This window comes from Polypterus senegalus, chromosome 10 (genome assembly GCF_016835505.1).
Source record: "Polypterus senegalus isolate Bchr_013 chromosome 10, ASM1683550v1, whole genome shotgun sequence".
Lineage (NCBI taxonomy): Eukaryota > Metazoa > Chordata > Cladistia > Polypteriformes > Polypteridae > Polypterus > Polypterus senegalus.
This window is the reverse complement of record NC_053163.1, coordinates 17,445,969-17,468,944: the sequence shown is the minus strand read 5'-3', so window position 1 is coordinate 17,468,944 and position 22,976 is coordinate 17,445,969. Positions and strand designations below refer to the sequence as shown.

General features: G+C 41.3%; 1 protein-coding gene across 3 annotated transcripts in view; it reads left to right on the top strand.

The window, feature by feature from the left end:
* The first annotated feature begins 855 nt into the window (after window positions 1-855).
* Window positions 856-22,976, top strand: part of pla2g6 (phospholipase A2, group VI (cytosolic, calcium-independent)) — a 49,614-nt gene continuing 27,493 nt past the window's right edge. For all 3 annotated transcript variants that reach the window (XM_039765337.1, XM_039765336.1, XM_039765335.1), the window contains exons 1-5: window positions 856-926; window positions 2,867-3,099; window positions 8,009-8,224; window positions 12,037-12,220; window positions 15,411-15,598. In XM_039765337.1, the coding sequence (XP_039621271.1) occupies window positions 2,882-3,099; window positions 8,009-8,224; window positions 12,037-12,220; window positions 15,411-15,598 (806 nt within the window). In that variant the 5' untranslated portion in view covers window positions 856-926; window positions 2,867-2,881. The remainder of the gene's footprint in view (window positions 927-2,866; window positions 3,100-8,008; window positions 8,225-12,036; window positions 12,221-15,410; window positions 15,599-22,976) is intronic.

Sequence of the window (22,976 nt, the reverse complement as noted above, 5' to 3'; positions counted from 1 at the left end):
TTGTAAGAAATGGATGTGTTTTTGTGGGATGCCAGATAGAATATCATTACAGTAATCTATACGTGAGGTGACTCGGGCATTAACCAATACTTCAGTATTGTGTCGCGTAAGAACAGGACGAAGTCTAGAAATGTTTCGGAGATGGAACAAAGCAGTCCGAGAAATGTTACTTATATGGGACGAATTATTTAATAATATGATTATTATTATTATTATTATTATTATTATTCATCATCCAATCTGCTATATCCTAATTTACTTTGGACTGTGGGAGGAAACTGGAGCACCCGGAGGAAACCCACGCCGACACGGGGAGAGTATGCAAACCAGTATGTCACGACTGGGGAGGACACAGGACGTGAACCCAGGTCTTCTTACTATGAGGCAGCAGCGCTACCCACCTTGCCACAGAGCCGCCCTATTATTATTATTATTATTATTATTATTATTATTATCATTTAATAATTTCCATTATTAGTGTATAAATGGATATGAATAATTGCATTTAAACGATGTTTTAAACGTTATTGTTTTTTCATCCGAAAATCCGGTTTCCACGTCTACCTTTATTAGTTTAAATGGCACTTTTGCCACTCGCAATATGGCGGATGCGCTAACGTATCGTGTCGACTGGGCAACACAGTGACTGCGGCGTCTACCCAATGTATATATGTCTATGGAGTCTTCTGCGCCAATCTAGTCACCATTTGTGTGGATATCTATGGCTCGTAAACTCAGCCAGCTCACTCATATTGTCAAACACGCCCCCTAGTCTTTCCTTTTACATCATTGGTTTGGAGGTGGGGCGGGCTTGAACTTCTCAGCGCATGATTGGAAAGTTCTAGTGTTCCCGCCTCGTTGACGATGATTGGTGTTCTGTCAGGAATCGTACCGAAAGTCATTCATGCAGCTGGCACTTAAAGCAGGTAAGGAGCAATGGTTTTGTTCGATTGTTCGATACTAACATTAAACGGCAAAAACGTGTGACGTCGGACTGATTAAATGGCCCTCGCGTGTCATTAACGCTTGTGTAGGATGAATGTATCTAGTAAGCATGGCATGCGTCATGGACGTGTTGTCCGCTAGAGGCGATCCCGTCTGTGCACTGTGATGGTAAAGACAGGATCGGCTGCTTGCTCATCCAGTTCGAGTAGCGCAGTACCTTTGCTTTTGGGGAGTGGAGAGGCACCAAGTTAAACGAAAGGCAATCAACAGGTGGCTGACGAGTCACGGGATTTTTGACTATTTGTGCCGTTGTTATATGCTGAATACAAGCGTTTACTCTTCTGTAATTCGCTTGTGCTTAGGCTTCGCTAGGCTGTCAGTTGTGCGAGTCCGCACTTACTCAAGCTGATACTCCTTCTTAAATTCCTGTTCTTAATGTTAAGAGTTATAAGCAGACCAATTTGTGTTTGGAGATTTACGGGATTTTATCAATGAGAATAAGTGCATACTCGGGAAAAGCGTTGTGACTCGTAGGTTCTATTTTTCTTAATCAAACTCTAGTAGCTGTGACCATGCTGTCCATACTCCAGTTCACATCGAGGGCTCTGCAACGGAACTGGTCCAGATCAACACATTTCTTGGTGTGCACCTGGCAGATGCCCTTAACTTGGTCGATTAACACCACCTATATAGCGAAGAAGGCTCAGCAGTGTGTTTGTCTTCATTCAGCGGCTGAGGAAGACAAGCCTATCCCCCATCTATCCCATCCCTTCAATCCATTTTCACCACATTCAATGGGGGGACCATCGAGAAAGTTCTGAACAGCTACATCATCGTCTGTGTTGGGAACTGCAGCGTCTTACACTGTAAGCTCCTACAACGGGTCGTGCACACGGTAGAAAAGATCACTGGGACCTCTCTGCTCTCCATTAAAGAAATCTTTATGACGCGTGACATCCGCAAAGTATATAGAATTGTGAAGGACTGCTCCCACCTCTCTTTTGGTCTCGTTGTCTCACTAACAACCTGGCAGAAGGTATTGTAACATCCGAACCCTTTCTGCCAGGTTCTGCAACAGCGTCTACTCTGTGCTGCCCCCTGCCCTCAGATCTGTCCCTAGCAGCTTACAGTATTTTATGTGCAGTATGTTTGTTACAATTAATGCTGATGTTTTTGTTTTTTTTTACTGTTTCAAATTATTACTCTCAATTCACTTACTTATTATTTATCTATTAATTGTTTAATGTAGTTCTTAACCTGTCTTGCACTTGTCCTGTTTTTATGTATTTGTTGCGCTCGGGTCCTGAGGAAAGTTATTTGTGCCACTGAATGCTGCAGTAAGTTGTATGAATGGCGTGACAATAAAGTCACTTGACTTGACTGTCCTAGCCTGCCTTTGTACCATCCACACTCCCTCGTTAGTTAGCCATACAGTTTACCTTATGACTCCATTATATGTCAAAGGATTCACATTTGAGCTCACAGTTCTGGCATTTCCAACAAGTTCATCTTCTAACTAGTTTGCCTATATGCTAAATAACAGATTCAAAATATACCAGAAAAACTAATTGGGTTTATAAAATAATAATAAATAACAGATGGCCAAGAATAATGCAACATTCCATTTTGTTTTACAGCATGCTGTAATACTGTGCAATTCTTTTCCCAGACATGACACTGAGCTAGTAATTTTGGCACAAAGTGAGCTTATGTAGGGATGTGTAGATATAATTTAATTCTGGTCCTTTGAAGTGAGACCAATTCTTTTAGATTGCACATTTCCATTTAGTATAATAAATAATATAAAATATTTTTAATCAGTCTCTTGTCTTTCTTTTTGCTTTCACTTTTTTTTCCCTTTTCACTTCCGCATCTCCCGGTTTCCTTTTTAACTGTCAGCTGACTCTTTTTGTTTTCTTAGACTGCCGATTTCAAGATGCAGTACCTAGGCCGTCTGATGATGGACACCCTCAGCACGGTGTCCAACCTTTTCTCTAACCCATACCGAGTACAGGAAGTGCCCTTTTCTGACTATAGGGGGCCTTCAAAGGTTTTGCTGATGGAAGATGGCAAGATTGTACTTTATAGAAATCAGTCAACACAGTCATGGGATTGTCTGCTTCTCGTTCACGACAGCAAGCAAAACGTCCAAAGGTAAGACGTGTCGACTACTGTGTTCACTGGGAATCGGGTATAGACTGCAAGTCTAGTCTGTTGGCTTCTAATATGGACAGTGATCATCAAAGTGTAGTCTCGCTGAAGTGTGTCTTGCCTTGAATTGCCACTGTGTTTCTAATGGTTGTCCACCTTAATAAAAGGACAAGAGTTTGTGTATCTGTGTTACTGTCTGGTTGCTGTGGGTCTGTTACATGCCCTTTGGTGTGGGATTCGTAATAGCAGTGCTAATGTCTGTGATGCGCCATCTGCTGGAATGACCAACGTAATGTATTTTTTACTAAATTCTTTACAAAATATGTTTCAGTAGATGGTGTACTGCAAATGTTAACGTTGAAGTCTACATTGCTTAGATTTCAACCTGTCCTAGACGGGTACTGCAGTTAGTTATTGTATATTTGGATGATGTCTTTATCTAATACAGATTACAAGATTTTTATTTTTTTTTTACATTGGAGAATACCAGCAGTGTTGCTTTCACCATTTTGGGGTTGTAGTTACTTGGTGTGCATCCCGACAGCATTGGGAGTAGGGCAGGAATGAGCTCTTTCCAGTCTACCACAGGGGTCACTGACATCCTCATTCACACTCACACTTACATGCACAATTAGAGTTGATAAATAGTCTAGCCCAGGGGTGGGCAAAGTCATTCCCGGAGGGCCACAGTGGCTGCAGGTTTTTGTTCCAACCCAATTGCTTAACAAGAAGCACTTATTGCTCAAGTAACACTTCTGCTTCATTTTAGTTGTCTCGCTTGTTAAGATTTTGAAACCTTATTGCTTATTTCAATCTTCAACAGCTGTATTCTTGGCTCCTGATCAGCAATTGGATGCAAATGACAAAAGAAACCAGTTCTCCATTTAGCTTGTTACCATTTCACCTGTGTGTCTTTCTCATGCACTGTTTGGTTTAATTAAATACCTGGAAGGAAAGTGAAGAGAAAAAAGAGCAGGATTGAGAATTACTCGTCTGTTTTAGACTTCAAATCATTTGGATGCTATCCTTAGAAAGGAAAAAAAAATCTACGATATGAGAATGACCTGACATAGCAGAGTTAAAGCAACTAACAAGCCATGAAATTAAATTATTGGCAAGGATTGTTTTCTAATTAAGCAAGTGGGTTGGAAGAAAAACCTGCAGCCACTGCGGCCCTCCAGGACTGACTTTGCCCACCTCTGGTCCATCCTGTATGTCTTTTTGAGACAGTCCAAAAAAAAAATCAAGTGCACATAGAAGATAAAAGAATGTGGAAAACTTACATTTGGATAGAAAGACGCTGGAATTTTATGTCCGGCCTCTGTGCCTCTCCCCAGTGCCATGGCGCTTCACTATTACCAATTGTGTCCATTTAAATATCTGCCTGGCTGATTGCGGTTTATTGTTACTAATCCCTCAGTTTTTTTTATTTTATGGCCTCTGCACCGTGAGCTACATCACTTACACATGACAGTATCACATAAAGTGATGGCATGTGCTCTAGGCACATAGCAAATACTGTGAGTTGATGGCAAAGGGTTGGGAGTGGAAGCCATAAGAATGTAAATTCTCAGAATAACTCCTGCCTCACTGTGTGAATCAAAGCAAGCAGCATAACCCAGTCATGATGATCAGCACATAATTAAAAAAATATATATATATATACAGTCCCGATCAAAAGTTTAAGACCACTTGGAAAAATGGCAAAAAATCATATTTTGCATGGTTGGATCTTAACAAGGTTCCAAGTAGAGCTTCAACATGCAACAAGAAGAAATGGGAGTGAGAAAAAACATTTTTTGAGCATGCAATTTAATGAAAACAACGATTAAACTGAAACAGGCTGTTTTACAGCTGATCAAAAGTTTAGGACCACACCTCCAAAAATACCCATAAACCTCCCCCAAAACAGAAATCAAAATTCCAAACATGAACTCAGTACTGAGTAGCTCCACCGTTATTGTTGATCACTTCAAAAATTCGTTGCAGCATGCTTGATGCAAGTGTTTCCATGAGGTGAGTGGGAACATTTCTCCAAGTGGGGAAGACGGCCCACGAAGGGCATCTACTGTCTGGAACTGTTGTCCATTTTTGTAAACTTCCCTTGCCATCCATCCCCAAAGGTTCTCAATTGGGTTTAGATCAGGGGAACAAGCAGGATGGGCCAAAAGAGTGATGTTATTCTCCTGGAAGAAGTCCCTTGTCCTGCGGGCATTGTGTACTGTAGCGTTGTCCTGTAGAAAAACCCAGTCATTACCACACAGACGAGGGCCCTCAGTCATGAGGAATGCTCTCTGCAACATCTGGACATAGCCAGCGGCCGTTTGACGCCCCTGCACTTCCTGAAGCTCCATTGTTCCACTGAAGGAAAAAGCACCCCAGACCATTATGGCGCCCCCTCCACTGTGGCGCATAGAAAACATCTCAGGTGGGATCTGCTTGTCATGCCAGGAACGTTGGAAACCATCAGGACCATCAAGGTTAAATTTTTTCTCATCAGAGAATAAAACTTTCTTCCACCTTTGAATGTCCCATGTTTGGTGCTCTCTTACAAAGTCCAAACGAGCAGTTCTGTGGCGTTCAAGGAGACGAGGTCTTTGATGACTGAGGGCCCTCGTCTGTGTGGTAACGACTGGGTTTTTCAACAGGACATCTTATATATAAATGTCTACACGTGGAAGTATGTGTGTCTATGTGTCTGTCTGACCAGAAGTGCAAGGCTATAGCATGAAGCTCATAGAACCAGCAAGGCGGCCCCAAGTTAACGAGTCAGAAGAAGAAAGAAGTGCAAGGCTACAGCATGAAGCTGAAAGAAAGAGACTCTGTCGCCAAAGTGAAACTGCCAACGAAAGAGAAATGAGAGAGAAACTCGATTAGCTGCTGATAGACAAGGGGGGAGATCAAGTTCTCAAAACAAAACTGCTGAATGCATACTAAGGAGAAGCAATCAGATCATCTGCTGGCTTGTTGCTGCTGCTGCTGGCGAGCTGCATGTTCTGCTTGTCACGCTGCCCGTTGATCATTTCAAAGCCTGTACAGCAGCTGTCCTTTTGCCACTTCGCATCTCTGCCACTCACGTTGTGAAAGGGGTAGGGCTGATTGTATGCTAAGGAGAAGAGGTCGTATCATCTGCTGGCTTGCTGCTGCTGCTGGTGAACTGCGTGTTCTGCTTGTCGTTTGTTGTTGTTTTAAGAGCTGGGAGCACGTGAAGTGTTTCTGCCAAAAGCATTCCAACAACTGCTAGGTTAGATGTTCGTGAACTTGTTTTAAATGTCTCTCACTGGATGTCAAATTGTCTTCTGAGAAGATCATGTCTCGTCTTCCTATGCTCCCTCCCAAGATTTTGTTTTATAATAGAGAGATATGTGTGTGGGAGTCACTCAGAACAGTAGGTCACTCTTGTTCTTTGGGTGCCGAGCATGAGTGACCCTCCCTGTGACCGTCCTCCGGTCGCACCACTCTGGGCCTCTTCCTGATAACTTGCCTCCAGTCTTTCCGTTTTAGGTTCAGACTCTTTCTCCCTTTTCATTATTATTCTCCACTCCCCGTCTATCCTGCTCAGTCTCCTTACGCCCATGTAAGGAAAAAGTGCCTTGATTGTGATCCCCTAATGAGGAAACTGGCTGAACCGACCACATCTGCATGTGAATGTTTGATCAGCCAATTTCAACATCATTACCCTGGGGCCACTCAGCCATGCTATCACACACACCTATGCCCTCTCCTGAGCCTAATCACACTGTATTTATTTAACATCTGCACATTGCCCATGACCACTAAATACACTTTAACACACATGGGTCAGTGGTTATCGTTGATGCCTCACACTCCTTGGTTCAGGATTACTGTTTGTGTGGAGTTTTACTTTACGTCTGTGTTTATGTGGGTCTTCTCTGATTTCTTCATTTTTTTTTTTTCTGACATACAAGTAAGTGTGAGTGTGCCCTAAGATGGACAGCTCCAGACAAGGGTGGTTCCCGACTTTCACCCAGTATTGCTAGGATAGGCTCCTTCCTCCCATGAACCTGTAAAGCCTATGTCACATTAAACGACTTTTCCAGAGATTTTCAGTCATACCCTTCATTTCCATAATCTTAGCGATTCGAAGGCTATCAATGGTACACACCTATGATGCCAGTTGCTGAATATGACATGCCACACAACATGCACAATTAATCTGCGACTCGCTCCAATAAAGTAAAACAGATCTGATTTTGTCTTTAGTTGTAGGGGTGGTCTCTGTGGGCACAAGGGCTGACAACCAAACCAATGAATGCTCATCTGGCAGTACCAGGCATTGAATGCAATGATGAGGAGTATGAAATGTGCATGTTTTTGACTTCACATACAGAAGAGAGGCTTGTCTGTCTGATCAATGATGCCTTGTATTTTATGTAACTAAACCGATTGTGAAAAAAGACACAAAAAAAGGCTGCAATTGCAGCTGATTTTGCCATACCTGTTAACCCTACATATAGTTCTGGCTCCATAAGATAACATGTTAGTAGCTGTCACAAATAGGTGTGAGCACACCTGTGCTGGAAGGTTGGCACTTAGTTGGTAAATATGACATGGGCTGTGATTTCAGTTGCCTACACTAACCAGTTTCGTTGACAAGATCAGAACCTGCTCTTGGCAAGTGTGACATACACCTTGATATAAAATTGGTGTATTATGACATTGGCTTCACATCTGGAATGCCTTCCAAAATAATTGGATAAATGAGACCAGAGACCAACAGCATCCAGATTTAAATATTTGTACATTTATGCCACTGTCTGCATTTGTATGTGACTGCAGAAGTAAACAAGCAAAATTACCAGGCTGTGGTGGTTATGTAAAAGCCATTATGCTTAATTTGCCATGGAGACATCAGCTGGTGTCTTCACTGACTGTTTCGTTCCTTCTGTAGGCTCTTCCAAGTCGCCAGTGAGGGAGATGCACGGAATTGGTTTGCCCAGTATTCCACAAAGCTGCGCCCTTTCTATGAAAGTTCTCCTTTGCCCCTCCGCACAGAGATCCTCCAGCAGATTACGGATTGTTTACGCAACCACCCAGACTGGTCACCTGCCCACATTGCCGTGGAGACGGGACAGAGGGAATGTCTGAAGCACAATCATGTGATGAGGTGAGTTTGGCTCCTTGGATGGATGTGGAGGGCGATTTTATTGATATTACCTAGCTGTACTGTATAGACATTTGTAATTTTGTTTGTAAAATTCAAACTGTGAGACATTTTTAAAATTGCAGTTTTCATGTAGCGAGTGTTTTTTGGCAGTATAGCTCTATTTGTATTTTTTATTCTTTTATTATTTATTTATAAACATAGCTAGAGATCTGCAAGGGCAGAAAAAAATGGATAGCTTATCTTAAAATAGTTTTTTAATCTATCTGTATATCTTATATATAAACATCTACATGTGGAAGTGTGTCTGACTGTCTGTCTGTCCGGCCCGGAAGTGCAAGGCTGCAGCATGAATCTCGAAGAGTCGGCAAGGCGGCCCCAAGTTAACGAGTCAGAAGAAGAAAGAAGTGCAAGACTACAGCATGAAGCTGAAAGAAAGAGACTCTGTCGCCACAGTGGAACGACCAATGAAAAACAAACTCGCTTAGACACTGAGAGACAAGTGGAGTGAACACATCTGTAAAGCAAAACCGCCGACTCTGTATTTCGATTTTTTTTTCCTGACGATTTCAATAGTTTCTAGGAGCCCGGGCTTTTTACAACACAGGCTTACACAGCTAGTGTCTAATAATTTTCCTGTGATGATGATACCCGCTAGGTGTTGAGAACTCAGAAATAAAAGACTATTGTAAGATACATGATTATTTTTTTTCTCCTTTTGTGGATTTCTAGCTATAATTATGGAAACTGTACCACAGATCTTCCTTTTATTTGTATTACGCTTGGGCAAGAAGCAGTTCAATGTATTAGACGATGGGGATCTTTCACTCTCCGAGAAGCTCACATTATTGTCTTTGATTCCAGTATGTCTAATCATTCTTCTTGATGATGACACCTGGTAGGTGTTGAAAGCTTGGGGAATTAAAGACTGTTTTAAGATAATAATTCATTTTCTTCTCCCTTTGTGGATTTGTAGTTGTAAATATGCAAACCAGATCACAGACCTTCACTTCTGTTTAGAAACATCTGGGCACCACTCCAATCCAGAAATCAAGCAAAGGAGACTTAAATAACAGCCAAACTTCAACATTTGCACATTTAAGTTTTGCGACTTCAAGCATTCGCGGAATTTTATTAGTAACCTCACCTTTACTTTCACGTTGGCTTTGTGGCTATGTGTTGTGACACTAGGGAGCGCTGACGCTCCTCAAACCCCGCAGACAAACATCCAAGTCACCAAGTAAAAGCACTTAGAAATATTTTAATTTCTTCTTTTCGATATTGTGCCACAGTAGACACCACTAACACCACCATAAACAATATATCAATAATCAATTATAATAACACAATCCTCCACTCCCTCTACCACCCAACTCTGTCTCAGCTTGCTGGGTCTCGCATAGTCCCTTATGTAGTCCTTGACCCGGAAGTGCTCCTGTCCTTCAGTCCATGTGATTCAGTAGCACTTCCGGGTCAGAGGAAGACTTATATTTTTCTTCAGCCCAGGAAATACTTCTGTTCTTCCGTCCCCATGACTTGGGATTACTTCCGGGCTATAGGGAAAATAAACATTCCTGCGTCTTCCTGCAGCGTCACACGGTGGCACCCTAGGTCCCCAGCAGGGTTGTAAATCCAAACTCCATCTCCCATGATGCCCTGCGGGAATCCGGGGCACATCTACAGTATGCTGCAGGGAGGACTCCATCTAGCGGCCTGGATGTGTCGGTCGGGATAAGCTGCTGGCCGTCCATCACAGTGTATTAGAGAAAAAAATGAGAGGCGAACTGCATGCAAGTTTGTAGAGTGGCTAGTATCCTATAAGGTGCTTCACTGGTCCCTTGTACAGTAAAGAGCTTCCATTACATTATTTGCATATTTTCATTGCTTTACTTAAAAACAAAAATCTAATTTTGTGTTGAAGTTATGCCCCCAGCGTGGTGCAAGTCCTTTGGGCTCTAAATCCAAGCATGCAAAGTCAGAGATGTGGTTTAGTGAGAAAATAAAGATGTTACGTAAACTTTGTGCCAGAATGTCAGTACCCACTATTGGCCAGGAGTTTGGTGTTAACGAATAAATGGTTCATTATATCTGCAAAAAAGTACAGACTGGTTAGTGGCATTGAGGCTACCGATTTCATCATTAATCACAGCCTCAAGGCTAAACGTCAAACCGTTTCTGCTATGCCCCCATAGCAGACGTCGCCAAAGGATTATTTTAAGGTGGTACGTGATTCACGATCTTCAACCTCATCCACTAGATGTGAAGGACAGGATGTTGGAAGTGACATTGAGACCTCGCCAGTCTGAGTGTCTTCCGATAGCAATGACTAAAGGTTGTTGTTATTGAGGTGTTAGCAGAGAAGTTCACAGAATTCTGTGGAATGAGTAGCGAGAAAAACTATTTTTCATGCTATAAATTTTATTTTGAGTACTGTTATTTCATTGTTACCATGTTATGAAAAGTGCGTATCAGCAGAAATAATGTTTGTGTTATAAATAATTCCATGCAGAAAAGTGTACTTTGAACAATCTGTAGTGAAACATTATAGTGAGAACCTAACCTCCTGTTTCCCATAGGTTCAGTATTAACATTCGCATCTTCGCTCTGTTGTCTAGAAATGTTTCCCTTGCAAAAGCTGAGGATTAACTATATTGAAATAAATGCTGTATTTAATGGGAAAATATGGTAGCTCAGTGGTTAGTACTGGTGTCTCACAACTCCAGAGTTCTTGATTGAAATTACAAACCTGGTCGTGATCTGGGTGAAGCTTCGCATTCTCCTTAATTCTGCATGGGTTTTTGTCTGGGTACTCTGATTTTTATCTGTTATCTCATGTTTGTTACTTTAATTGGTTGCTCAAAATCGATCCTGTTTCGATACCTTTTTTGTATACTCTGCAATAGACAGGGATCCTGTCCTGAGTTGGTTCCTGTCTTTTCAATAGCAGGAAGCATTTCAGCATTTAAGGTCTGAATCCACTAAATGGAAGCCTCAAGACTGGATTCCCTCACATGAATCCTCACCAAACACGAGAGAGCACAAGGCACCCTGGGATTCCAAAGAAAAACCTTCAGGAATGCTAGAGGATATCCAACAGAGGAAAGGCTAGAGGTGCCTGACCCCTCAGTTATGGAGTTCAAGAGGCCTAAAGACTTTTTGGGTGGCAGCATATACTTCCTAAACCTTAAATTATCGTGCAAGGAATTTTTTGCCAACCATTAGAGAGCTTCATATAAGCCTTGAATGGAATTAGTGGAGCAATGTTGACCTTTTAAGAAATTTGGGCAACAGAAGAGCTGTAATGAAGACATAGTCCTCTTAAAGCTGACTACTTGTTACTTAAGAATTTAGAAACTCCACAGTGCTTTAGAAGGACAATGCAGCTGATGCATGTTCAAGCCATACAGGCCATCCTTTTAAGGTTAATTTCACCTGCTGCTTAAAAGTAGTCTTAGCATGGATGAAGGGTTTTAGAGTTAGAATGAGAATTAGGTTGAAGGTATACTAGTAGAAGGAAGCAAGTTCAGCCATCAATAAGCGAGAGATGCAAAGAAAAAGAGAGATGGGATGTGACACTCGGAAAACAGACAAGTGGTAGATTGAGGTTCAAACATGTAGATGAATGTGCAGTAGAGCAACCATGTTTACTTTTTCTTTAATTTTCTTTGAATGTTATTGTGCTAAATAAACCCAATTCTCTTGGAAGATCTTTATACTGAGATAACAGAATCCTAGCCGGTGCTCTCCATTTTGTTTTTTTGTTCAGTTATAATTGACTTGTGATCACACAAGGAGTCCGTTTTTCTCTCTTACAGTCAGATCAACAGTCAGGACAATGAGACTGGTTGCACCCCTCTGCATCTGGCTTGCCGGAAGGAGGACCTTCTTTGTCTCCGTGAGCTTTTGGAGGACTGCCAGGCCAGGCTGGATGTAGTAGATAAGAATGGGGAGACGCCGTTTCACTATGCTGCTGGTCAGGACAACCGTGAGGTCATGAAGGTATGATTTCCCTGCTTTTGTCTCTTCCACTCACCACTTTGTTTTTTTTTACTTTATTGTATACAAAGTATAGGGAGAGTATTGTAACCGTCCAAAATTCGACCTCGAAATTTTGATGAATCGTGATGTTTTAGACCTCCCTGAGTCCGATTTACTTTCTTGTAGGGAAAGTTTTGTAAACTTCCAAAAAATTCAATTTCGGGATTTTGATGAATCTCAACGTTTTAGACCTTGCTCAGTCTGAAAATACCATATTTAGAATTACGTCTGTGTGTGTATGTAAACATGATAAACTGAGTATGTTTTCACATAAGACAACCAAATTTTGCATACAAGTATTTGGTACAATAGTAGATGTGAGCCTCATTAGGCTCACAGCTAGTTTATTTATGCACAGATCATAAGGCTACTTGGTGTTTCTTGCTGCAGTCATTTAATGTGTCGAATGTCTTACATTGTACAGTACTGTATGTGTTGTCTGTTTTTGGAATTGCACTACTGCTACTTGTCTGTGGAAACATGCAAGTAAGAATCTTATTGTTGTCAACACTAAACTTGAAACTGAGCCATCTCACCTTTTATGGTGACTCTCATTGTGTTAGTTTAAACTAACTGTAGCACAGCTTTAAAGCTTGCATATTTTTACCAATGGAGTGCAGGCAGGCTAAATGAATTCTTCAGGGTCACATAAGTAGCAGGAGCTGAATGGCTGGTGTGGAAGAACTATACTGGTCACCCCAACTGGGTGGCCTGTTCTCCTTATCTACATTGAGGAAAATAGGCACAGGCAGGAGGAAGCGTCAATCAGTTTTCCTTTATTTTCCGAGTCTTGCAAGAGGTAATGGTCATTCAGATATAAATCAGTAAAGCAATAAAGGAAATTGTTGCAAAGAGGAACCTGTGCTGCATCATTTTATACATTCCAAAATCAGATTTCAGGTCTCACTTATAACATAAGCTCTAATACACAGTTGCTATCAGGATATAGCAGAATGGAGATACCTTAAAAGGTCTCTATCAACCTGGTCCACTTGGCCGGAAGGCCTTCTGTCAGTTTTATTAGTCTAAAGGTTCATAACCTTAAGGTGCTAAAAGTACACTGTCTTCATATTAACTCTTGTACGCTCACAAAGCTCCGTGCTTATCCTGCACAATTCAGTCAACCACAAGTTCCTCTTTCTCGCTTATTATGACTTGTCAACCACAGAGAAGTCAAGCAGTTAAGTGTCTTAGCAAGCACGCCCTAGAAGGAAAGCTTTTACTTGTTGAATCCGCGCTGTCACTGGAATACTAAATAATAAAACACACTTAACTGCCCTTTTCTTAGTATTTCAGACCCCTTTGTTGCAGCAAACACCAACTTCTACCTCAGCTTTTAAGCCTAAGTTCAGAAAAGCAGAGACTCGGCATAAACCCAGTAAGCAATGCAGCTGTGTTTTTCTTGTCGTCGGTACACCTACATTAAATGTCAGGTGCCCACCAAACTGGTGGTTCGAATTCAACTTTTGCACTGGTTGTGGTGCCTGCTTCAGTGCCACTTCAGTGTCTGAGCATTTAACCGCTTTCTTTCTCTGATTCTTTTCCACAGAATAGTCAGCGAATCAGCACCTACAGTGGATTTGGAAAGTGTTTAGGCTCCTTTACTTTCCGCACACTTCATTGTGTTGTAGATTTAATATTAAGTGCATAGATTTGCCAATTTTACCCATTAGTTTACTGTATACTCAACAATCCATAATGACAAAGTAAAACCATATGTTTAGAAAGGTTTGCATATTTAATAAAAATCAAAAAGTAAAATTTCGTCATATATGTTTTCAAGTCCTTTTCCTGTGGCGTACAATAGCAAACAGAATGTACTTAACAGAATTTAGTTACCCTTAGATGTGTTGTGGACCACCAGAGGGCGCACCTTTTGGCCACCCAGACACACACAGGCAGGCAGAGACCCAAGTTCCAGTCCAGCACACACATTTCATTTCGGCTGTGGGACACGTTTTTGTCTCGTCTCCCTAGCAGCTACACCATAAAAGTAAACAGCACCAAAGCACAATAAACAGTCCTTTTCCTTTCATTTCTCCTTCTGCCTCCATTAGTCCCACAAACTTCTTCCTTCTACCTCCAGATTCAGGCTGTCTGAGTTGTGGCAGCTGGCCACTTTTATAGAGCACCCAGAAGTGCTCCAGGTGTCTCCCTGTAATTACTGCCAGAGTACTGAATTAAGGGTCTGAATACTTACGTCAGCGCTTCCCGATTGGGGGTGCTGGTGCGAGCAACTGTTGCTGGGGGTGCCAGAATCCATCGAGGACAAAATCTTAATTTATTTATCCATTCCTAAATAATTAAATGGACAGGCTATTTCGTATCAGTGCAATACGCTGCTTGTTAAAATGGATGACTTCCGCTCTTACGCGCACTTAGTACTGTGTAGGTATTATGAACTATCGTATCTGTTCAAGTTCTATTTAAATTTTAAATACAAGTATGTTTTGTTTAGTCGACAGAAATATCTTTGGTAGGAATGTACGTTAAATTTAGTCATCATTGCATAAATTTTTCTTCACCAGAGAAATTTAAAGACTATATTCAACTTACATTCCTACCAAAGATATTTCTGTCTACTAAATAGAACCTACTTATATTTAAATAGAACTTGGAAAGATATATTTTTTCAATTCTGACCGCGCATTTTAGATCGACTTGACGCGCACTACATCGAGCCCGAGTGCTATTGTGCTCTCGGCTGCCTATCTCAATAAGTCACCGTTGCTTCGCTCTTACTTTTTTACCGTTCTCGCCCAATGCTAATAAGCTATGTCTTTGTGTGGCATCAGATCTCAATTCCAACTCTTTTCATGTGTAGTTCCTAGCTGATAGAAGGAGCTTCCCACCTCTTTCTGAAATATGTTTAATCAATAATAGCTTTAATTTGTGAATCTTTGTAACAAAGAAAGGAGTAACTGGTCTTGTGTCCTTCGGTTCCGCTTGGCTTAGAGCTACTCACTTGAAGGTTAGTTTTGTTACCTTATTCTGTAACACTTGTTTTGAAATCAAATGTTACTGTATTATGTTTGACCTGTTTTGTAAGTCACTTTGGATAAAAGCATCTGCTAAGAGAATGAATGTAATGCAAATATCTTTCATTCTCTATATTATCTGTGCTTACCCCTGTCTTATTTTCTTCTGGCAGATCCTGTGCTCCCACACGTCCCAAGGCATAAACCAATTAAGCAACAAGGGGGAGACGCCACTTCATGTAGCCTGCCGCATGGGTAAGGCAGATACTGTCCGTGCACTGCTGAACAGTGGGGCCCTCGGCAACGTGATGGGAGGACATGGCTACCCCATCCACTCCGCTATGAAGTACTCATACAAAAGGTATGCGAAACGTTTTTGTGCACAAGTTACTCTCATAAATAGATTATGAGGCGTAAGACATGTCAGAGATTTTTTGTTTTTTTTAAAGTTCACTATTATTGCAATAAGGTTACTTCATTACTAAGCTTTCACAAACTGAACTGAAATTATTATTACTATATTTTTATTTTCTTGTATACAAAGTATAGAGAAAGTATTGTAATCGTCCAAAAATTCGACCTTGAGATTTTGATGAATTTCAACCTTTTAGACCTCCCTGTGTCCGATTTACTTTCTCGTAGGGAAAGTATTGTCAAGTTAAGTCAAGTTGGGGAGCATGCACTGTGTACAACACGTTGCCGCACCCACTACACGACGAAACAACTCGGGATCCTGGTTGGCAACCTCCCAGGCAGACACGCGATCAAGTCCCACCCTCCGGATGTGGTCCCTCTATCTGCCGCTGCCAGGTGTTATGTGGGCGACCCCTTGGCCTGATCCAGCCATTCAAGTCCCCAACAATGAGGATCTTACGAGCCGGATCACCCTCTGGGAAACGCGACACATGGCTATAGTGCTTTAACTGATGCTCCCTCATAATGCAGGTAATGTGCCTCATTCGGGCCCAATGAGCAACACAAAGTCAAACCAGCGGTACCCAAGGATTCTCCAGAGAAACACAGTACCAAAGGAGTCCAGTCTTCATCTCAGGTCACTAGATAGCGTCCATGTCTCGCAACCATATAGCAAGACAGGAAGCACCAGGACTCTAAAGACTTGGACCTTCGTCCTTTTGAATAGATATCGGGAGCGCCACACACCCCTTTCCAGTAAACTCATGACCCTCCATGCTCTCCCAATCCGTCTACTGACTTCACAGAAAGAGTCACCAGAGACATGAATGTCACTGCCAAGGTAGCTAAACCTCTCGACAAGGTCGACACTCTCTTCTCAAACAGACACCCTGCTGATGGCTGTGCCCACGAGGTCATTAAAGGCCTGGATCTGCACAGAAAGCTTTGTGATCGTCCAAAAGTTAGATTTTGAGATTTTGATGAATCTCGACGTTTTAGACCTTCCTGAGTCCAAAAATACCATTTTTGGAACTACGTCATGTGTCTGTCTGTGTGTGTGTGTGTATGTATGTAAACACGATAACTTGAGTACACTTTCAGTTAGGTCAGTCAAATTTGATCTCGAGATGTTGATGAATCTGGATGTTTTAGACCTCCCTGAGTCTGAGAAGAACCATTTTTGGATTTATGTCTGTGTGTATATTTAAACACAATAACTTTAGCATGCTTTCACTTAGGTTAACCAAATTTTGCATACAAGTATTCGGTACAAAACGTAGATTTCTATCAACTTTGGAGCTATTTCCGCTAACTGGAAGTGGTACATTTTTATTCACGCAGTTGCAGAGTCCGATTTATTCAGCTTTATAAGAACTGTTCAAGAAGTCAAGCAAAATTACACTTTTTATTGGCTAACTAAAAAGATTACTATATGCAAGCTTTCGAGGCAACATCTTGCCTGAAGAAGGGGACTGAGTTGCCTCGAAAGCTTGCATATTTGATTTGTTGTTGATGGTTCTTTAATGTACAGATTATATAAATATAATCATTGTCTTGGAGGTTTACTCCTCAAATATCCATTCCCATGTCTGAGTATTCAAAAACGTCTAGGGGAGACCACTCCTGTTTTTTCTATTTTTATAGTAAATGTAAGTCAGGCAATGATAATAATGATTTGCTGTTGTTGTGTATGTGTGCGTGTTTTCCTTTCTTGTGCAAATTTTGTTTCTCAGAATGCTAGGAGGTCCTATCAAGTTGTTGTGATGTCTTTCAACAAGTTTCCCTTGTGGCAAATTACCCTTGAATTATAACTGAGGTTGACATTTGTTAATTGATTTTTTTCTGAACTGCGGTGGGTTGGCACCCTGCCCGGGGTTAGTTCCTGCCTTGTGCCCTGTGTTGGCTGGGATTGGCTCCAGCAGACCCCAGTGACTCTGTGTTCAGATTCAGCGGGTTGGATAATGGATGGATGGGATGGATTTTTTTCTGAATGCACATCATGTGGTACAGGTACACCAGTCACAACATTAGTGGTAGTGGTACTATTTTATTCATGCAGCTCCAGAGTCTGATTTATTCAACTTTTCTTTTTTAAGAAATGTTCAATATATTATTAATTTGATTTGATTTGTTGTTGATGGTTCTTTAATGTACATAATATAAAAATAAAATCATTTTCTTGCGGTTTGATCCTCAAATAGCTATCCCCGTATCTGAGTATACAAGAAGTTCTAGGGGAGACCACTCCTGATATTTTATAGTGTGGCCACTTTATTAGGTTCCCCTGCCTATTACTGGCTAAGACTCCCTCTCGTCTTTAGAGATGCCTGAATTCTTCAAAGAATGTATTCAGAATAGTGTCTGAAAACATTCAAATGTGCCCCAGTAGTATAACACATAATTCCTGGATGTTTTTAGCTACATTATCATGCTGAAAACATGGTTTTCCACCAAGAATCTATTGGATTGAGACTTGGGTTTCATTGAGTGGTTCAGATACCATCTTGAGCTCATGCATACTTTATGACAATGTCTCATTATCTATTTGAAAAAGGGTAGAATGTGGTTATGAAAGGATGCATGTGGTCATCAAAAAGGCTGAGGTGCACTGTGATATCCTGTTTTTTAAGGACCATTCCCCACACTACCTACCTGCCTTTACCGTTGACTCATTTTAAGATTGACATATGGATTCATGCAGGTTTTGCCAAATTCCGGCATTGCCATCTTTATGACATACTAGACATTTTTCCATTCTTCAGTTGTCCAGTTTTGGTTATCACATGCCCACCGTACCCACATTTTCTCATTCTTATCTGACACTAGTGGAACCTGGCAGGGTCTTTTGCTGCTTTAGGCCATACACTTCAAGGTCTGATGTGTTGTGCATTCAAAGATATCCTTCCATCCATCCATCATCCAACCCGCTATATCCTAACTGCAGGGTAACGAGGGTCTGCTGGAGCCAGTCCCAGCCCATCCAGGGCACAAGGCAGGAAACAAACCCAGAACTGCAGAAAATATCCTTGTGCACATCACTATTACAATGACCTGTTATTTCAGTGTTTTTGTCCTTTCTTTGGAACTAGAAACGCTCTGACTGTTCTTTTTTATTTAGAGAGCTGACACTTATTGACAGGCTCTAGAGCCTGTAGTGTGTAAAAAAAAATCCCAGACGGACAGCTGTTCTTACGATCTGTCTCACTTTTATATTCTTTTAGGGTGGGGGTACTGGGGGATTAACTCAGAAAGATTAACAGACCCCTCAGACATAAGGAAAGTGACCCGTTATTGTGGAGTTTAGCCGCAGTTTTTTTAAACAAATTTTACAGTGTGACAGGGCTCAATATCCTGGTGAAAGAGGCCACCGCTATCAGGGAGTACCGTTGCCATGAAGGGGTGTACATGGTCTGCAACAACATTTAGGCAGGTAGCATTCACATGAATGGCAGGACCCAACATTTCCCAGCAGAACATTCCCCGGAGATTCACACTGCCTTCACACTGCTTCTGCTGGCTTGCCTTATTCCCATAGTGCATCCTGCTCCTCTGTCTTCTCCAGGTAAACAAGGCACACACATCAACAGGCCTTCCAGATGACCTAAAAGAAAACACGATTCATCCCAACAGGATGACTTACCTTGGTTGATTTGTTTACTTTTATGGTTATGAAGATCATTTATCTTACCTTCTACGAGCAGCAGGGGAAATTAGTTGGTACTGAGGTTTCTGCGATTTTTATTTGTGCAAACACATGTCTTGCTTTCATTTTAATGGCAGTGTTTTTTGCTCTCTCAAGCCAAATTTAAAACAATTAATTAGTAAAGGACACAGAGAATGTTTCTGTTTTATTTTGTTTAAATACCCACTTCAGAAAATTCACTAATGCTTTTTCAATGGATGTTTTTCATATTTGATAATTATGGTATGTACAAGGTGTTCTGCTCAATATATCTCAATGAAAATTGAACTTTCCTGACAAATGTCCTTAAAAAATGTGTATGATCCACTGGCAGCCAAGCTATTTCTTGCTGACAGACAGACAGAAAGACAAACAGACAGTCATGACAATGATAGTTGATGCTTTTGCCATGTAATGTATCTCTCTATTCTAAAAAAAAAAAATCCTTCGAGAGGGAATGACTAGGAGATGATACGTGATCTTCACGTTAATATCACGGAAGAAACTTAAAAGACCCGCAAGACTAAACAGATTGACCACGGAGCCTCTTAGATAGATAGATAGATAGATAGATACTTTATTAATCCCAAGGGGAAATTCACATAATCCAGCAGCAGTATACTGATACAAAGAAACAATATTAAATTAAATAATAATAAAAATGAAAAGAATTAAAATAAAATTAATGTTCGCATTTACTCCCCCGGGTGGAATTGAAGAGTCGCATAGTGTGGGGGAGGAACGATCTCCTCAGTCTGTCAGTGGAGCAGGACAGTGACAAAAGTCTGTCACTGAAGCTACTCCTCTGCCTGGAGATGACACTGTTAAGTGGATGCAGTGGATTCTTCATGATTGACAGGAGTTTGCTTAGTGCCCGTCGCTCTGCCACAGATGTCAAACTGTCCAACTTTAATCCTACAATGGAGCCTGCCTTCTTAACAAGTTTGTCCAGGCGTAAGGCGTCTTTCATCTTTATGCTGCCACCCCAGCACACCACCGCGTAGAAGAGGGCACTCGCCACAACGTCTGGTAGAACATCTGCAGCATCTTACTGCAGATGTTGAAGGATGCCAACCTTCTCAGAAAGTATAGTCGTCTCTGACCTTTCTTACACAGAGCATCAGTATTGGCAGTTCAGTCCAATTTGTCATCCAGCTGCACTCCCAGATATTTAAAGGTCTGCACCCTCTGCACAGTCACCTCTGATGATCACAGGGTCCATGAGGGGCCTGGGCCTCCTAAAATCCACCACCAGCTCCTTGGTCTTGCTGGTGTTAAGGTGTAAGTGGTTTGAGTCGCACCATTTAACAAAGTCTTTGATTAACTTTCTGTACTCCTCCTCCTGCCCACTCCTGATGCAGCCCACAATAGCAGTGTCATCAGCGAAGTTTTGCACGTGGCAGGACTCCGAGTCATATTGGAAGTCTGATGTATATAGATTGAACAGGACCGGAGAAAGTACAGTCCCCTGCGGCGCCCCTGTATTGCTGCACACAATGTCAGACCTGCAGTTCCCAAGACGCACATGTTGAGGTCTGTCTGTAAGATAGGGTAAAATAGATAAGTCTGTAAGATAGATAGATGTAAGCCTCTTGCGGGGACCTTAAACATGAGACTTTGTGACAAGAGATTGACCGTCTCGCGATGAAGTGGAACATGAGATTCTTGCAAGACACGCTTACTTACAACCAAATAAGAGCACGGGCAGCAACACACTCAGTCATGTTTTGGCTTTGAGCACACACAGATCCAGGGCTCACAGCGCATATAAAGACAATACGTTATAAATAAAACGTCAACGACTAAGCGAAGAAGAAAGCAGCGCAGAGAAAAGAGACTCAAAAACGTTGGAGAGACAAAAAGGAAAAAGAATAATCTAGGTTCAAATTCAGAAAATAAGGAAAGTAAATTATCAGCCTGGAACAAGTGGAATTGAAAAAAAAGCACGTTCAATTTGGACGTTGGCGCTATACACATGCAGAGCAGGTTAGAGATTATGAACGCAGTGGAAATCGAATAGCTCAAAAAAAAAAAGACTGGTGCGATACACATGTGGAGAAAGTTAAAGAATATGAAAGTAGGAAAATTAGAAAGTATAAAAAAAAAGAAAGTAAAGATTGCAGTAGCGCAAACAAATGGAAATTATTACTCGAAAAAGGGAAAATAATCACCACGTACCAGGTGTCATTGAAACAAAAGCAGGATAAAGCAAGGTCAGAAATAAAAGACAAAGAGTAGAAAACAAAGTAAAACGTCATAAAGAGGTTATAAAAACAAGGGGGCCAAAGAAAGAGAAATTATTACTCGGAGAAATAATGAAAAGGCGAATAGAGATCGAATATATGGACATACGAGGTGTGGCTGAAAAGTAATGAGACTGATTTTTTATTTACCAAAGTTTTTATTTTTTTCAAACATCAATGTTATCACCTTCAAAGTAGTTCCCTTGGGCAGCTACACACCGATGGAGACGTTGTTCCCACTGTTGGTAGCAGCGCTGGAAGTCTTCAACCGGTATGGTCTTCAGCATGTCCGTTACACTCTTTTGGATGTTTTCTAAAGTCTCAAATGACGTCCTTTGAGGACATTTTTCAGTTTAGGAAAAAGAAAAAAGTCACACGGACTGAGGTCAGGTGAATAAGGGGGCTGGGGAACCACAGGAATGCCTTTTGAGGTCAAAAATTCTGTTATGGAGAGGGCAGTTTTTCGGCACCATTTTGGCACAGACCTTTCGCATGTGCAAATGTTCAGTCAAAATTTGATGAACGGTACATCTGTTCAAATTGAATTGTTCACTCAACATTCTTAATGTTAAACGACGGTCTGATCTCACAAGAGTGTTCACACGTTCAGTGTTTTCATTGGTTTTCGAAGTTGAAGTCCTCCCTGAACGGTGTTCATCTTCAACGTGTTTTCTGCCTTCCAAAAATGATTTGTTCCAGCGAAAAACTTGAGCTCAGGATAAAGAACGTTCCCCATAGGCCTGTTTTAACTTTTCAAACGTCACACTTGCCGTTTAATGGCACAACGTTGCTCCAAATTCCGCTGTTCCGTTTTGCGTGACGCACAACCAAAAACACAACTTCACTAATAGCAGTCACAAAAATCACGTAGTTAACGAAAGGAGTTGAAACTCGCACTGAGCTATGGGAGGGTACTGATACGCGTGCTCTATCAAGGACAACAGCGCAGCGTTGCCAGATCGCTTGCAGTGTTGCCAGTCTCATTAATTTTCTGCCACACCTCGTAGGTGATATTGTCATAAGTATGTAAATATTGTAAGGCTTTGAAGTTTAAGTCAAGAGAATTTGAAAACGTGGTTTACCTCACATGCATTTATTGGTTACTTTGCAAAAAAAAATTATTAACTGCTGACGATGATTGTTTTGTCTGTGCTGAAATTCCAAACAGAGAAACCTATCCCGAATTATGGTACAAAGTCATTAAACACATGTCCCACTGACCTCATTAAAAAGATTCAGCATATTGGGACTCAAAAGATTCCAAATATTGTTTTTACAGAAGTTCTGAAGTAAAAGTGTAACTAATGAAATAGCAACAATTCAAACAAAAAAAGTGCGTATCCGGAAAAACAAACACAGGGGTTCGCTAGCAAAGCGAGCAGGGGGTGAAGCCCCCTAGT